We start from the raw sequence: 18667 nt of genomic DNA, 5'->3' as shown, positions 1-18667 counted from the left end.
ACTGTTAAGTGTAAACCACAAACCCCCACCCTTCAACAGCCCGTACTCTAACTATCACTAAATTCTGGTAATATTTAGTGAGATACAATTCTGAAAACCAGGGTTATTTCATGTTTAAATGAAAGAACGGGTTTCATTGTCGATCTAAAATGAAAACATTTCTGCACTCACAGACTGACGGAGTTTTGTCTTTTCATTTTTGCAGCTGAACAGATTGAGCTCTTCATCGCTTCCAGAAGTTTCCATTCTGCTGTCAAAGACCTAATTGAGTGGAGGCGTGAAGAGTACACCAGCACAAACAATAACAGCCCTGAGGAACTACAAAATCAGGGGGAAAAGGTGAAGCTACTTTACACCCTTCTGTGGGAGGAACTCTCTGAAATTTTCCACAGATCCATCGCGAAGTTGTCCAACCGGGGCGCGGACATAAGCAAAGATATTTCAGAACTCAAAGAGGCCGTGAAAGCGCTAGAAGAACAAGTGACGGAGGACCAAAAACTTGTATTGGATACCGAAGGGCCTCAAACAGAGCCCAGCGGGTGGCGGACAAAATGGGAGCAGGTTGTGGCGGAGTCGGTTAAAGAACGAATGTGTCTGTTACCACCGACCCTGAGCGACCATGACAGTTCGTCGGTCGCCGAAGAGTTGGAACACATGGGCAAGACAATGAAATCAGACTTAATTGTGGTGGTGGAAAGAATGAGGAATCTTTACTCAAAGAACTTTGCGGTATGCAACGTATACGCGAAGTACTACTTCCGGCACTTCTCAACGCATCTCAACACGATCACAGACTTTGGACTGGACGAGAAGGATTCAAGCCATCTGCTGGTGTGGGTGCACACCATCTATCCAAAGTAAGATTTTACAACTCACCAATTTGTACTTGACATTTCTAAGGCCCTGTTTCATAAAGATATTTTGTAGACTAAATTGATAATCAAGCGTAGTGTTCTCGGTGGATTTGCCGCATAAACAGCTGATTTACCCACGGTCGGTGGAGTTCTAAAGAGTTCCAATGGTATGATGACTGGATGAATGAATGAATACATCGATGATGCGTAATGTACCCCGGAGGCAACTATGTGATCACTTCGGCCCAAAAATACAGAAGCCCAAAATGATGAATTATTTTTTCTTTGGACCAATTTTGCTGCATATATATATATGTGTATATATATATATATGCGGGCGAGACACCCCTGCAGCTCCCCCATGCCCTCATAGCCCCCATATGTATTATCACCCTAACCCCTCCATTTATATGCAGTGAAATGCAGCATTTTAAATTCTGTATTTTGGGCTTCAGTATTCTTGCCCGCGCAGCGATGGGGTCATACCCCCCCTGAGTGTCTCAAAGCCCGGATCCGGCATCCGAACCCCACCCTGGGCTTGCTTTTGGGAACTCTGGTCTTGCCATAATGTTCATAGCAGTATATACACTACTTATCTAATCCCCAGAAATATTGACCTGTGCTGGCTAGCAGGAAATATCTGAAATCATAGTGCCCGCTTCACCGGGAAGACACTGTGCGCAAGTCTGGCACGCCCGTAGTGCGGCCAGAGCAAGTCGGAGATCCCTATAGGAAGTTCTTTGTGCACAACCTTCTCCAAGTTTAAGTCAAGGTTAAGTCAGAGTAACATCTGTGTAAAAGGGCACCTTATTGAGAAAGTCTTTTTTTCGTCATTGGTAGAACATAGGAAAACATTTGTGGGCATTTGTAAGTTTACAAGAAACCGAAGCAATTTAAGGAGATAGTCCTAACGCTTGTGTTAAATGTTTTAAAGTACTTATGTAAGTACCCTTTGGAAACTGGGGCAAGGGTGCCGGTGAACCCACTAAACCTCTTTTCCCGGTAGAAAAGGTCACTTGTGGTGACAATTAAACCCATTCGTCTGTAGTTGCTGGCATTTAGGATGATGGTAGATTAGCCAAATGGTTGTTTTTAGTCTGTATTCTCTGTTACCTCATTCTCATTTTAGTTTGTAGTTTTCACTCTCAACCCAAACTTTCAGCAGCCTCTGAATTAATATACAAAAAAGGCTCTAAGGGCCTGCCACATTGATCCCCCCATCTGGGTTCCTAGTTTTGGCTCCATTGATGACTTTGGGCTCCTTGTGTGGTGAAAGCACGAATTGACCCTCCTAACCCCTACACCAAACACAAGGACAGAGGAGAGGGACTTATAGTCCTTCCTTTCTTTCCATATGTGTTGAAAGATCTGGCCAACCGTGCAGCAATAACAGACAGAGAGGACAGACTGCAAGTCTCTCTCCATGCAGGCAGAGCAGTTCCTGTTACCGCCCTGCATAGAAGCGTCAATTGTTTTATCCATGTGCCCACAGGGGTATGTGGTTGGTGACCTGGCCCTGACCTCCCAGAATGCAGGCAGTTCTTTTTTGTTCCCCCTGTCATGAGTGGAGCAGATCATCTGCTCTCACCTCAACCCTTGGAGACATGAACGGCGCCTCTAGAGGCCTGACTACGAAGGCTTCCATCTGCCAGCAGCTATGTCTTCCTCTATGTGGTTGTCCGTTCCATACTCCCCCTCCTCACTTAAAGCCTGGGATAGTGCAGTCCGGTCTTGGCACCTGGTGCAGCAGCAATGATCACAACTGTGTTTGGGGATTGGAGAAGCACTATTGAACCATTGTGTACTGTCCCATGTGCCCCAGTCACTTAGCTCTAAGCTCTACAGATGTTTTGGACTACAACTTCCATGATCCCTCATCATTGAGTATGCTGGCTAGAGCTGTTTGGGATTGGGGGAGCCAAAGGTTGCAACTCCTGCTCTAGTGCTCCTCTCCTGTTAACCCACCACTTCCTGCTCCGACCCACACTGTTGTCTTTTGCTGCCACCATCCCACCAGCGGACCAGGGACATGGGTTTAGCAGCACCCAGCCCCACTTCCGCCTGGGATGGCAGGAGAAACACCCTGCTCCCTCCTTCTACCACATCCTGCCCTTTCCCACCACCCTTCCTGAAACACGTGGTACAACATCAGCTTCCAATGCAGGCCTGTGGCACAGCAGGCGCGACACCCGTGCCCCGCTGTCTACTCTTCCTCCCAGCCCAGGGGACCTTATGTCCAACCTCTCCCACCCCCTTCGCCCCCCCCGAAGGGGTTGGGGGAGTGAGTAAAACTTGCACTCCATCTTTCAGAATGAATCGCATACAACCCTAGCAGTCACTGGCTGACACATTTCCCAGGAAGTCGGGTTAAACGTCGCTTCCGGTTCATCTAGTGCTGACTGCAGAAACAGCTACAGGTGCAGTGAGTGGCAAGATGGTAATTAAACCACACAAACCGAAAAATAAGATTATTTACATATGCGAGAAAAGGCAGAAAGTACACTAGTCTGTGACTGTGCACACCTGCCGTTGCAAACCCAACTCCATGTCTGGCCAAGGAGTCTCTGAAAAAGGGGTTGTGGCAGGTCCTGAATATTACACATCTCTAAGAGGCTGCAGGCACCCACATTTGCTTGTAGATGTTACATTCCGAAGTGCATCCCTGCAACATCAGAGCAGCCGGATGTTCCAGGGCTGTGACCTCATGACCTCACTCCCTGGAGTTCTTTTGCTTTTCTAGTCTGCACAACAGAGACTAGAGCTGGGGGAGCCAGGGGATTCATGGGTAGGGCCGAGCCTGGGGGTCAGGCTTGGCTCTAGGAGCCCCCCACGGGCCGAGCCCAGAGCACGGCCATATACCTCCTGGAATGCAGTACTTCAAAAACCACTTACCCAATGTAATTTAAATTGTGACAATTCTGTCCATTTTGCGGGTGTGCGGTGCAGGCAAAATTGAACGAAATGCCCATAGATGAAAAAAATAAAATAAATGGGCATTTCTTCCCATTTTTCCTGTGCCGTGCGCCCGGCAAAATGGAAAGCAATTCCTAGATAGGGCGGGGAGGGGGGCCTACCTTTAGTCGTAGCTGCTGCACTCCAGTCTCCTGAACCGCCCAGCCTGAGCCCACCTATTGGCTGCCCATGGCCATGCTAATTCCTATGGCCACTCCCACCCAGTTCCTGTCCCCCCCACCCAAAACACCTCCTCATTGGAAGTCTTTGAGCGTGCCTTATTGAAGCCTTACCATCAAACTTTGCCTGCCAGTGTTTTCTCAAAGCAGTCTTCTGAAAGTTAATCACGTCATTGACGTGCTAAACTCACTACTGGTGTAATAAAAATGTCTTAACCAGGTCTGGCTTCAGCCACTCTACTTACAGGCACTATGCATGTCCTTCACTGAAGTCCTGTCAATAACAAGCATTGACAAAGCCAATCACTTTTGGCCTGTGCTATTAGTTGCTCATGTACTCACACCATATTGCACCTGCTACCATCAACAGTCACTTAATAACACTAAAGGGCCTGGCAAGTGGCTGTCCCATGCGTACACAAAAGCCCATACTGTTGCCCTTGCCAATGCGTCTTTACACTATTCTGGCCCTGGAAATATACTATTTTTTAAAAATTTTAATTTTAATTTTATTTGTTCAATCAACAAGAGATTTTTACAAAAAACGATAAATGAAGTCAGTGAACTAGGTTGTGGTTAGCCTCAATGTTTTTCAACGTTTTATCCCTTGTTTATGAGCCTGTCGCATTCTGTAGGGATGCTTTCTATTGAAACAAATTATTCACATTGTGCTGTTCAAACTCCTTTGAATCATTCTCTAGTTTGTGAACTTGAATCATCCAATAACTAAATTGATAGAGCCAAGATTCCATCATACGTACATGCTGGTACTATGTTGACGAACAACGAACGGAGGTATACACAAATAAATACATTGATTCTTTCATGACAGTGTGCTTGTGCTGTAAAACCACACAAAGGTGTTAAGTACAGTCATCCAAGACCTGACTGATCTGCTAACCAACCACAGAATGTTCTTCCTGTTTGCATACACGCAGCGGCCAATCCATGAAGCCGCCAGGCGCGAAGCTCACGTACAGGCTACTATTAATGGGACCCATCCAGTAGCCAACATCATGCATTTATTTGGTTCACATTTTACCATTTTGTTGTCATTTTGCCTGCGCCGCACTGGCAAAATGGAAAAAAATGGCCACATATGACATTTTTTTTAAATAAAGGCGGCTCTGATGGCGCCTCGGTGCCGAGAGGGCATCAGGGCTGCGTTTATTTTTTTCATACATAGATGAAAAAAAAGGGCATATCTTCCTATTTTGACTTTGCGCGCGCCGGCAAAATGGAAAGGAATGTCCAAAAAAGGAAGATGGGGCAGAGGGGCTACCTTAAGTCGTCGCACATACATATGAACCTCATAAATAGAATCAGCTGAACGTTGTTCCCACTTTTAAACCCTTAAATCTTGACTTTACATACTTGACCTTAATTCTTAGAACGCGCCAGTTCACCCTCATTTTGATCCCTTTTTGGATTTTTTTGTGCATAGCACTATTGGTTCTTAGTAAGCCCTTGTTGTGTTCTCTGCACCCAGAACACCTTTGACTAAAGGTTTTCCCACATTTAGGCGTCTTCTAAGTGAAGCAGCGCTTAGAGGTCCTTCTTTTTCTCTGGGAGGATAGCTTAGGGGCAATGCGCTCGCCTTGGAAGCAAGACAACACAGAGCAACACAGGTTCGACCCCCGGGTCTGCGCTTAGAAACCTCTGGGTATTAAGCGTGTTATAAATAACCCATCATACCATATCCACTTATTAGATAGGCGCGCTCACCACCACATGCTAGGACGAGCGGTATCTCTACGAGGGACGGTCATCTCTCTCTCTCTCCTCTTTAGTGGGTCACGAGGAGAGTGAAAAGTCTGTATACGCACTAAACTCCAGGTCGGTCGCCTGCTCGATTGTTTTGTGACATCATTACTCTAATTTCTTCGGGCAGGTTCTGCAACTGCATATGTAACAGGCCCCTTTTGTGTGCCAGTATTTGCCAGCTTTTGCTAGTGTATTTTCCTACACACCTTCTGTGGTTGTGGGGTGTGAATACAACAGTTGGTTGCAATCCCTACGGAGACCACTGCAAAAACATTTTTTAAAAAAGTTCTGCCTTATTTCCAGGCAAATGGAGGGCGTACCTGTCCCACTTCCACCCATCTTAGTTTGATATTTATAATGTTGCTAGTGTGAACGCCCGTATACAAGGACCAAAGTGCATTAGGAGAGACATTTCCAGAGTGTTAATATATTATGTGGTATATTTCATTGTAATTTCTTGTAATTCATGTTAATAGAAAACAAATATTTAGCAAGAGTTTATTTCCTAAGGGAACAGCTCCCTCTAGTGGTGATAACAGGCGTAGAAGGTAGTGTCTACTGCGCATGAATGCATCAGACAAACATACATCTGGCCTTTTATTATATTGTATGATATTGTCTGCATCCCAGCAGGCACTCACACCTGTCTGTCTTTTCTTTTCAGTGAGATAATGGGGCACCCAGACTTAATTCACAATGTGTCCTGGCAGAGCCTGGGCCCGCTCCTACCGCCAGAAAAGATCTCAGAGCTGGAGTCGCAATATGTTTCCAATGTTGTGGTGAGTTCTTCCGCTCCACCTTTTGCAAATAATGCCTTATGTTGCAAGCTGGTGCACTAGTTCAAAGCTTCTCTGGCATTCCGAAACATTTTGATGCAATGTTACGCATGTGGTTCTCCTGCGCGTCATGTCTTCAAAGTGGTTGCTTCACGCGGTAAGATGAATTAGAGCTAAGCAACAGCTAATGGAGGGTGTCGCGGGCACGACAAATTATCAGCGGATTTTCGGAACAGCAACACATTAATGCGTTTTCTGAAAATCTTTTTGTGTGTTAGTCTTACTTGCAGACAGTTGGGTACAAATTCGGGCCAGTGGTTGCAAAGTGGTGTGGTCTACTTTTTGATGCCCCAGAACCAGTCTAGAACTTAACACATGAAGCAGTCAAGACAGGTGGAAGAGCCCGGGGTAGAATTTAGGCATGAGAGCAGGGTTCTGGGTGCAATTGGAGAGGCTGAGCGGTGCTGAAGCCGGTATCCACGGCCGTTACCTGTAAAAGATTGCGATTTATCCTGGATTTTATCAGGGACCAGAGCATATGAAGCAGTTGCTTGACACATGAAACAGTCTCTTTACACATGAAGCAGTCAAGGCAGGTGCAAGAGCCCTGTAGAGGAGGCAACCAGTGCAGAATTTAGGCATGAGAGCAGAGACCTCGTTTGAGGTGGCACTGAGAAGTTCCATGGTTACCCATGTCAAGGCCCTCCCGACTTCAACTTCTGTTAGCCCCAGCTGTCATAGTCAGTGGTGAAGGATCATGGGAGTTGTAGTCCAAGACACCTGCAGGACAGACACTGGGTGATACTGCAGATAATATGATCATTTTGTTTGGGAAAGCGTGGTCTTTTATGATTCTCTGACTGGCTATCCTAATCCTTATTATTTTTACTGACATTATTAAAGGAATTAGTCAAAGCTCGGATGAATAAAAGTTTAGAATATGAAGTCAAATCCTGGACTGGGGATAAGCCACCAGCGGTTCTGAACAGCATCTCGCACAGTGAACTGCCCATCGACGTCATTCAGGTAATGCTGGACGCACTTGACGCGACATGTCCGAAAATTGCAGAACTACTCAGTGACCTGCGGGTACCTGAACCCATAGATAATGCCACTTGTGTAACAGTCTGATCCCTTGATATCTTTATGTTCCAGGCTCTAAACGCGGAATTGGAAGGAGCGGAGAGATTGTCGCTTCCTCTGGCCAATCAACTCTTGCCTCCACTGATTGGACAACTGGCCTCATTTCTCATGAGGTATGATTAGGTTCTATAAAATAACACTCTTTACAATATGAAACCCTTAGTGCAGAGCTGTTTGTATTTCAGCGATGGTTCAAATAGAGAAGGGCAAAGTTCTACCCAAACCTGCAGGGGTCTAGGCCTGGGCCAACTTCACCAAAAGTGACTTGGAAAAATGTCTCAGTGGCTCTTGGAAATGTGGGTTCGCAGTGAATCCTTCCAATATCTCACCTGCTGACCCAGGAGCCTTCCATTGTGTTCCCAAAAATCATTAACACAAATATATGCGTGCTTTTAAGGGGGCGTGCAGGCCCACGCAGGGGAAAGTGAGGTTCTTAAAAATTCCTAAAGCATGTAAGATGGAAGTATGGCCACCGCAGGACATTTCAATATTTGTTACTACGCCAACAACACCAATGGTAGCTCATCGCTCAGCCTTTCCAGATCTCTCCAGTCTATGTTTGCCACGCCATCACCCCTATTCCTTCTCTGACGCTTTCTTTCTTCTCCTCATTTAAAGCTGAGGACCTCGCCTTATTCTTCTTCAAAATGTCCAAATATGTAGCACTGTTACTGCACTCTCACCACCCCCACACAAACCATCCTCTGCACCCTCACTGTCTCACTGATTTCCCTACTCCTGAACTAGCACCCATTCTCACGTCTGCCAACCTGCCCTGAGCTCACGTTGACCCTTTTGCCCGCCAGACCATCACAGACCTGTGCCCGTAATCTGCCATGCCTCTCCAATACCTCCAATATTTGTCGCCTTTGGGCTCTTCCCAGCCTACTTTAACATGGCCACCATCGTACCCATCCTGAAGAAACCAACAACAACCCCAACAATCGTGCAAACTATCAGCCCACCGCCCTTCACCCACACTACTCCAAGCCTCTTGAGTCTGCGGCCTTCAACGGTGTCCTCGTTTACTTGGAAGCAACATGCTTTGCGATCCTCTCCGATCTTGACTCTGTCATAGACACTCCGCAGAACCGATATGCACGCATGTCTTTAACTTCATTAGGAGAGTACAGCCCCCTCACCTTACATCCATCCTCATCCTCCCAGTTTTCCTCTGCCAATCCCCTGCTCGCCTCTTGACTCCCATTCCCCATGGCTTCAAGGTCTTTCTACTCGATTAATCATTGCATACCTGGCTGGCTGCTCCTTCTATATCTGCTGGTACAAGGGACCCTCCTCTGTCACTGCTCCTTCACTATCTGCTGGTACAAGGGACCCTCCTATGTCACTCCTCCTTCACTATCTGCTGGTACAAGGGACCCTCCTCTGTCACTGCTCCTTCTCTGTCTGCTGGTGCAAGAGACCCTCTTCTGTCACTGCTCCTGCTATATCTGCTGGTACAAGGGACCCTCCTCTGTCACTGCTCCTGCTATATCTGCTGGTACAAGAGACCCTCCTCTGTCACTGCTCCTGCTATATCTGCTGGTACAAGGGACCCTCCTCTGTCACCACTCCTTCTCTATCTGCTGGTGCAAGGGGCCCTCCTCTGTCACTGCTTCTGCTATATCTGCTGGCACAAGGGACCCTCCTCTGTCACTGCTCCTTCTCTATCTGCTGGTGCAAGGGACCCTCCTCTGTCACTGCTCCTGATATATCTGCTGGTACAAGGGACCCTCCTCTGTCACTGCTCCTTCTCTATCTGCTTGTGCAAGGGACCCTCCTCTGTCACTGCTCCTTCTATATTTGCTGGTACAAGGGACCCTCCTCTGTCACTGCTCCTTACATATCTGCTGGTACAAGAGACCCTCCTCTGTCACTGCTCCTTCCAGTAGGTGTACATCCGGGATTGTACCTGTCCCCTATCCTCTTGCATCATCACCTGCCTCTCTGCCATTTCTCGTTGATTGGTGTTGTGGTGTCTGTTGAGTTGACAGAAGTCATCGTCACTTTGGGCACACCCCACATCCCACTCTACCCTCCCGCAATGTCTCCCCATCCAATCGCCTCACACCATTCAAGCCTGTGACCTCAAACTTTACCAGTTCATTTGATATTCTATTATGGCTGTCATGAGTAACCCTCTGACCATACAAACAATGTGACACAGCTTCAATCATCACTCAACTTCTATATCCCTCCCTTCACCCTTTTCCTGTACAGGCTTGCTTACTGGTCCCGGCCTCTCGTGTACTCCCCCTTGAAGCCTGCGCCCTATAGCACCGCCCACATTTGTCTTATGCCCTGACTCACTGCTGCACTAAGGGGTGACCCTCCAGGTGGAATTGCATCTTCATAACATTCTTTCATCTTCCTCTCTCTCCATGGGCCCGGCCCCACCCTATGGTGCCCGACTCTAACCTCCGCACTGCCGGCCCTCCTCAACCTTACCAGCACCGCCCTGCCTCCCACTTCAGTTCTTTCACACTTGTGGTTCCCATCCACTGGCACACTTTGCCTTTTAAACTCAAATGTGCTCACACACTTTTGTTAAATCTTTCCCAAAAGTAGACCTTCTTTCTATCCATGGAAGGTGCCCGTGATTAATGCAGACATTATGCCTCCACCCTGACACTACTGGATTCTGAAATCAATCGTGAAACAGCAGCCATTTTGTTTTTTTCTTTGTACATACGGTATGCATTCTAAGGTATATGTTTCCTCTGAATCCTACTCAGTCTTTTCCGTCTCTGGCCAGTGTTCTTATCCAGTCCATTCATGCCAGGTTTCCATCCATTTCTTGTCCATTAAGTGCCTGGAAGTGGGAATGATCCGTCCACTCTATGACACTCCATAATGTGCTGCTGTTTGAAGAGCAATGTTCCTCTAAATCAAATAAATACGAACGCACATTTTAAGAACCCTCCCAACTGCCCTGTAGTAGACATAGAGGAAAGACTGCCACCTGCAATGTTAGAAGCCTACAGATAGCAGATGGTGATCTTTCTTCCATGCCATTAGAGTAGAAGAAAGACTACAGTGTGACCCACCAGTAGTGCAGACATTGCAGTTGGCAGTCTTTCTACTGTGTTCATAGTCAGAGTGCAGAGTGGAGGAACATTTTTTCACCTCACTGGCAGAACCTTGAGCAGGTTAATGTCACGATGAAGCAGTACCATGCAGGCAGACTTATTCACTCAATGCTCAGCATTTTGTTGAAAGGTCTTTAAACATTGACAATCACTGACATTTATTTTCCAGTTAGTTTAAGTAACTAATAATCTGGGGTCATATTAGCCACCGACAGCCGGTGACAGACTGTGCCAGGTGCTCACTGGCCGCTGGGACTCTCAGATCCTCGTCTCTCTGCGCTGATGTCACCCAAACTTAGGGCCAGTGCCTTGTGATGGCACTCACAGACTGAACAACACTCACAAGTGCCCTTAGGGCCTCCCTGTAAAAGGGTTGAGTTGCCATGCGCTGGCACAAAGTCAGGGCACAGGGACTCACACAGCTGCAGCTTTCTGTGCCCTCCCCCCATGCCAACGATTGGCAGAGAACTTGAGAAAGGACAGAGGATAGAGTAGTTATATCCCCAAACTAGCAGAGACTCTGCAGCCCATTAAGGACTCCCCACCCCAAGAAAGTAAGACTCAGCCATGGGGCAAAGTTCACTGTGTTTTAATTTTCAAAGCAGACATTGATTATACAGGAAAGCGAAGATTCTCCAGCATTCTCGATCTATAAGCATTTGTCACAAGGTTTTATACAGGTGTGATGTCACAAAATTAGTTCCAACCCCAAAAACCTACGAGATATTATATGTTATTTATAACGTGCTTAATACCCAGAGGTTTCTAAGTGCGGACATGGGGATCGAACCTGTGGTGCTCCGTGCTGTCTTGCTTTCAAGGTGAGCACGTTGCCCCTGAGCTATCCCCCAAGAGGTTGCTATGGGTCAGTTTGGGCTAACTACATATATGCACTGTATGGGTTAACAGTTCTACTGGTCAGCCATATTGGGTGGGTCCTCCTAGGACCACCTTGAAATGTTGCAGGCTACATTGTTGCAGGGTGGAAGGACTATCATTGGCCCATGCAACAGTTTATACTTTCTCACAAAGGGGACTTTTTGATTGGCTAGAGCGGGTGGGTCCTCCCAGGCCTGCCACCCTGTCTGTTCACAGAGCTGAGTGTACCTTTTCAAGGAAATAGGAAAGGAACATGGGGAGCAATGTATTTAAAATTGTTGCCACTGTTTGATCCCCTAAGCTGGTGAGAGTGCGAGCAGGTCGCAGCTTGGTGGGCAAAACTTGTATCCATTCTCTTCTCCTCTTGCTGAAAACAGCTTCTCTTCCCACCACGAGTAAATTGGCATAGCCTTACTCATCTGCTGGATTACATGTGAGAGGACTGCAAACTGGAGCTCTTCTGCTTCAAATTAGGAGGATTTTTACCTTGAATTCTTGCAGGTGTCTATCCACCCCCGCAATCAGGAACCTTCCATCTGCCAGTGTCCTTGGCTACATGCCCTGTTACCCGCAGCTCAGGCTGCGGGGCTCATGTCTCCTCTTCCATGCCTCATGAGGCCTGCTCAGCTTCATTGTTAACTCCAGTGACCTATAGTCTCCCTATGTGTACTAATGGTTGGTAATGGTTAGTTGCAGTGAAGCATGTGCAAGCTTGGTCCATGTATATTTCTTGCTTTTTGTGGGTTTCTTGCAGTTTCGCCTTAGTTAAGAATCTACCAACATTAAACGTTATGTAAGTGTAGCAGTCCTTTGGCCTATATGAGTTATAAGCATGTCCCTCATGCCTATATGCAATAAACTAGTGCATGTTTATGTAGCTTCATGAATGGATGAATATTTGCTTTATGTCTAAGCGTCATTACGTTGTGATGTCACTAATGATGTCATCGATATTTGGCTTCACAGTCAGTCAACTTGGTTGATTGCTGAGACCTCTGTCTCCTCGAAACCATCGATTGGATATGGTTTGAATTGCTGTCTGAGCTAGTGACGCATTTCATATCTGTGATGTAGAAGTGTAGTCTGCGTCAGGCCAAAAAGCGAGTTACACCTTGCATTCCTCATTCATGCGGGCTGACATTTGCATAGGGGCCATAAGAGCTTTTTCTCGGACCCTCTCTTCAGTCCCCCCTCTGGTCTACCTGTCGACCAAAACTCCAGCATTATTCACCTTCAGCTTTGGGAGCCAGATCTTCGTTATCCCTCCCAGGTGTCCATAGAATCTCGCATGGTCATCCAAACTCCATGTCACATAACATCAATCTCCACCAGGGTTGCACCAAACCCATTTTCCCCAATAGTTTTTGGTATCATTGGGATACTCGAACAGTACACCTGCTGGAATCAAAGAGCAACCCATAACTCGAGCCCTGTGTGTGTCTCAAGCCTTCATTTTCTTGTCCTCATCTGCTTCTAGGTCTAGCAGAACCTTCATCCTTACAGCTTTTTCAGTCGTCTTTCTGCATTGTGCGATACATATTTTGATGACACAGAAAGTCACTAGTACTAACATCAGAGCTACTTTTAACACCTTCAGTCCATTTGCCATCTATGTTGGTATCCACAAGAAAAGGTATGATAGCCATCCTTCATTTTTTCCTGCGCCGGTTGTCTCTGCTTCCATTTTAGCATGCATCTCTGATAACCTGGTAAAAGACTCTGTAATTGTCCCATTATCTGTTATCATTAGCTGGAACTAATGTACAGTATGTGGAACCTATCTTTGCACACACACCTCCATCCATGGGTGTGAGTAGGTCTCAAACATATCTATTTTGAAGCGTCATTAACCTCACTGCACGGAGCTCTTTTTGAACCCCTTGGCAGTTGAATGTATTGTCTGCATCAGCTCCCACCTCATAATACATAGACTTCAGTGAACTCACTCAGTCACTTGCTAAAGAATTCACTCACTAATAAACCCACTTATTACCAAGGTATTCAGTTGGCATCCCACCCCTCCTCACTTTCTCTCCTGCCCATTTAACAATTCACTCATTCATTTCCAAACACTTACTCATAAATCCATTCACCCCTGCGGCCTGATGCCATGAGTAGTCAGCTCATAAAATAGTGACACTGCTTGCTAGACTGAGCACCTAGAAGCCAAAGAAACCCGGCATGAAGAACTTTGTAAATCATGTTATTACAATGAGCCTGAATTTTTCACTGCAACTGAGATTTTTTTCCACCCATCTGTCAATCACAGAATGTAATGTCTTTGCCCTTCTTCATTAGCTACAAGACAAGGTTTGAAGACTTCCTTGCAGGAAATAAGAGCCACCAGCATTATCTGCCAACTGTCATAGCCAATCTGAACAGCTGTGGGGATTACAGGTGAGTTTATCCAGGTGTACACTCAGAGCACATTATCAGATGTAACAAAATAAGCAAAAGAAAAAGTACTTTCAAACCTCAGCTGCCGGTTAGTGCTAAAAACCTTCACGGTCTGATTATCCATAAATTATCCAAAATTAATAACTGCATAAAATGCTGACAAGAAATATTTTTTTTCAAAAGAGTAAAGAATCTTAAATCGTCCATTTTCTTTCCAAAAAACATTGAAGTTAGATTGAAGGAAGCAGTTGAAAAGGCTAGAAACACCACTGTGGTAAATTACAGCTCCTCTGGGCAGTAAACCTGATTTTGCAATTAGGTATTACCTCTTGAAACAGAAATACTCTCGTCAGAACACATATTTTTCCATATTAATAGTAGTTAAAAAAATACTGGATAGGGCAGAGAAGTACTGTTGGCAGTAAAATATCCTGCCAGCAGTAACACATTTTAAATTCTGGTGGCACAAACCAGGCACCCTTCTTAACCTGACTGCTAAGTCATTATTAATTATACTGCCCTGTCTGTAATGGCCCCGAGGTCTCTCTAAATTTAACAAAAATGACTATAAATGCCTATATATATCTAACACATAGCACATACTAATTTGAGGGGTCATCTAAGGTGGTGGTCGTAGTATTTCACCCTTGGTTGGGGGAGCTCTTGGTTGGGGCACCTTGAAGGTTGTAGATACATAGAGGGCCTTCCTTGGCAAGAGGGTGGGCGTTGGCTTCCAGCAAAAGGCAGGTGGTGGGTGCCTCAGTTTGATCCCAGTGGATCGAGCAAGTACGTAAGGGACAGGATGGAACCCGCTGAATATTTTTATGCAGCTTTATGCTCAGAAAGAAAGGGGCCTACTGGGGCTGGCATTGCCAGCATGACCCTATGAAAAGAAGGCGTTCAATCCTCAAAGGGAGTCACCACCTCCAACGTAAACCTATATGAGTAAATTCCCAAAGGTGGCTTAGTCAGGGACAACTCGTGTGACGCTAGCCCCAGAAAGACCGTGTTTGTGAATTGACACAGTGCACATTTAGCCGAATCACATCATACTTGCAACGCACAAACCTTTAGCCGATCGCGCCCGTCTACTAGCACAAATATTAAGGATGTTCCTTCAACTAGTCTCAATTAAAAGAAGTCTAAAAAAATCTAAGATTCTTTTGGAATAAGGGCAAACATCGAAGAGAAAAAAATATTGTCTGGTGCAACAACAAAAAAATTAAATATTTTCATATATATTGCAGTTTCAAATTCACTGTTTTTCCTTTGCTGCAATGACTTCATAAATTAGCTCCATCTTAGTAGTAGCAACTATTATTAAAGAAATAATAATAAAATTGTTTTGTCCACTTTTTTATCTGTTTCTATTTATGTGCAATCAGCATTTTTTATAAGTGTAGCCCTCAAGTAACTCGTCCAATCACATTTAGGGACTACGTTCAAAGTCTTGAAGACCGCCACCTGGAGGCTGAAGCCAAAGTTAGCGTCTGTGATATAATGGTCGAAATTGACGAAATTGAGAGTGTTGCCTTTGATGCGCTGCTTGAGGTCCTGATTCTAAAATTACAGGTATGTATCCAATGATATTTCATTTGCCCACAAAATGTACAACCATGGTACTTAATGCAATTTTCTCATAATCATAAACACATTTCATGGAGATTCACGGCAAACACCCAACTACTCATGTTCTTTGCATGTTGCGTTCAAGAGGTTCACCCCGCCCCCGCTGGCGCGGACTAGTGGGTGAAGCTCCGCCACTCACAGGTGTTTCTGAGGAATCAGTGTTTCTTTCAAGTGATGGAGGGTGCAGCTGTACCTAGCTTGCTTGGGCTGATGGGAGTTGAAGTCAAAAACATCTGGGGGTCCAAAGGGTGCAGACCCTGCTCTACAGCTTGAAAGGCTTAAACATATAAGTAGCAGAGACACTAGCCATACTGTTAAGCGGGTTCAATGCTTGGTGTTGAAATCTGTCTGTGACCTGCAGACAGAGGTTCGAATCTTACCAGAGCCGATTCAGTTCTTTATGCCTATAAATCGAATATCATATAATGGGTAATATTGATAACGCTTAATTTCAATGCTACTAAAAAAACGATGTTAGCAATCACCATGAGAAAAACAAGTTATGATTAACAAAACACTTTTTAGCATCACATGATGTTCCTTAATTTAAGGCACTGTGTAATTTGCTTCGTTAATGTATTTCCTGAATTTAATTCCCCTCTGTCTCCTTCCCAGCCAAAGTTTAAAAAGCTTTCGCAGAAGAACGGCCTTTGCGGTCATGGAACGATGACTGAAATCATTAAAATATCAGAAGCGCACATCCTACAATTGAAGACGCTTAAGCGCAACTACTACCAGGTAAGGGCCGAAGATGCGCGACACGCCGTAGCGTTCTTTTGGCGCATCGGATTATTCCGTTAGAAGAGTTTCATGATTTCTGTTTTGCCAAGTAAGAAAAATTGAAGAATTTAAATATGATGATAAGAAACTCCAAACTCCAAAAAGGGAAAGTTCCTCTGTACACAGAATTCATAAGGAGACTGGCTTCATATACAGTTCACCTCGCTACCTCTGTAATTTCTGTCTCCTGTAAGGTCAACTCTAACATGTTGTGTATATCGGAAATCGGAACTCTCCTACCTCCCTCTATATATTTGCCATTCCCTGTTAGGTCTGGCCAGACAGAGCTTTGGCTTACTGCCAGAGCTTTTGGAAGAGAGTACGTAGAGATGGCCTGATCACTGTCAGCTGCTACATGAGGCACTAAGTGGCTTTTATCGCCCGCTGAAACTTGTGTTTTTGTGTTTGAGTAGCAGAAATTTGGGAAAGTGATATTTCCTATCTAATGCAATAGGCTTTAAAAGTAGCAAGCACCCACTGGCTTTCAGCACAAACAAGCATGTGTCAGCCTTCAATAAATGCAAGCGGAATTGGCTGATAGTCCGCTCCACATTTTCAGTGCTAGAGGGCTATAATTAAAAGGAAGCTCAGAATCTGGTATTCTGATACACATTGTGATGTAGTCGCATTCTAAGTACTCATGGACTGTTTTGTCTGCTTCAACACCCAGAAGCGCCAGAACTATAGTCTGCCTTCTATTTCCATAGCCGACGACACTAGTCTACTCTCTCCGCTCATAGCGTTAGGTAATATAGATATAGACATTGGCTAAGTCAGCCTTTATGTTCCTGAGAATTGAAAATTATTGATCAGCACACCTGCCTTGATCTGGTCTGTGCCCCACCCCCCCGCCCCGCGCGCCCCGGGATGCAGGTTATATATAGCGCAGGCAGCCTTGAGCGACAGGGGCACGCATACTGTCTACGGAATAGAGAAGGACTGGACTGTCGCGTTACCTGATTTCACCGTACACTTTTGCTCCTGTGCTGCCTTATAGGAAAGCCCAGGTCAGAGGGAGGGCGTGAAAAGGACTTCTGCCCAGTTTATCACTCGGGGTTTGGGGGGGCAGAGTCCTATATCGAGATGATGGCTGTGGGAGAGAACCATAACAGGTGGTAATGGCCCATTGTCCTGAGGTAAAGGCCAGTGTGAAGCAAAGGCGTTTCTGAACACATGTGGGCCGTTGCCATGTGACTAAATGGTCCCCAGGCCTACTGGCCTTTCAGTGCAAAGAGTTTTACTTGTTTAATTTCCTAGCCCAGCTCTACTTTCAGGGACCTGAGGTTGCAAACTTAAAAAGTGACTGACTTTGCACTAGAAGTCATGCCTGTTCGGGGGCACCAGTCTGACATGTGGCTGTCTATGCATGGCTGCATGCCGCCTGGTCAAGCTAAACACACATTGGGCATGGGTGGCAGTGCTGTCTGTGCTGTTCAGTATTGACATCATTTGCCTGTGTTGCCATCGTTTGGCAGGTACTGCTGTGATGTTCTCAAATGCTTACATCGCATGCCTGGTATCGCCATCCTCTGGCAAGGTACTTGCGTCACTGCAGGGTATTGTACTCACATTTAGTGCTAGGTTTTGCCATTAGGATGCCAAGCTACTTGTCAGGTGTTGCAATAATGTGAACAGATACGATACCTGTAACAGAGACATTATATGCCCAAGTACCCAAACCATTTCCCAGCTATTGCCATCACCTGCCAGGTACATCATTTGCCACGTATTGCCAGCATAGGCTCAGCTATGGGATATGCCAGCTCCTGTTCTCACACTCTGTGCAAGGTATTGCTTCTGTATTTCCAGGTGTGCATGCCCCTTGCCGGGCATCGCCATCATGTTCTCAGGGTTCTGTCATTTTTAGTACAAACGATCGTCCACTCGCTCATCAACCATCAACTTGTCTTTCCATCCTTCCCCTCTCACTCAGCACCCACTCACACGCGCGCGCGCGCACACACACACACGATCGATTAACCAACACTTTCACGTACTAAACAAGCCAAATCTATTTGCTTTGACAATGCTTGTTTTAGGAAACGGGGGCCACCATAGCCCCATACCCATGAACTCACCTTCAGTGTTTAATGACTGATGGGGAACCCCTTTCTGCAAATGCTACTATGGGCGTGGACCCGCTCGACCCCTCTTACTAGTCGCCCCACTGTTCTCGCACATTTAATTTGCCCGCTCTCCCCTGTCACCCCTTCCAACTACCATCA

General features: G+C 45.9%; 1 protein-coding gene across 3 annotated transcripts in view; it reads left to right on the top strand.

The window, feature by feature from the left end:
* Positions 1-18667, top strand: part of LOC138527089 (tumor necrosis factor alpha-induced protein 2-like) — a 54532-nt gene that overhangs the window by 22676 nt on the left and 13189 nt on the right. For all 3 annotated transcript variants that reach the window (XM_069638120.1, XM_069638119.1, XM_069638118.1), the window contains exons 3-9: positions 206-857; positions 6414-6528; positions 7429-7551; positions 7681-7781; positions 13935-14033; positions 15467-15605; positions 16278-16400. In XM_069638120.1, coding sequence (XP_069494221.1) covers positions 206-857; positions 6414-6528; positions 7429-7551; positions 7681-7781; positions 13935-14033; positions 15467-15605; positions 16278-16400 — 1352 coding nt within the window. The remainder of the gene's footprint in view (positions 1-205; positions 858-6413; positions 6529-7428; positions 7552-7680; positions 7782-13934; positions 14034-15466; positions 15606-16277; positions 16401-18667) is intronic.

Source organism: Ambystoma mexicanum, chromosome 14 (assembly GCF_040938575.1).
Source record: "Ambystoma mexicanum isolate Mex_15411 chromosome 14, UKY_AmexF1_1, whole genome shotgun sequence".
Classification (NCBI taxonomy): Eukaryota; Metazoa; Chordata; class Amphibia; order Caudata; family Ambystomatidae; genus Ambystoma; species Ambystoma mexicanum.
This window is presented reverse-complemented; position numbering and strand designations above follow the sequence as displayed.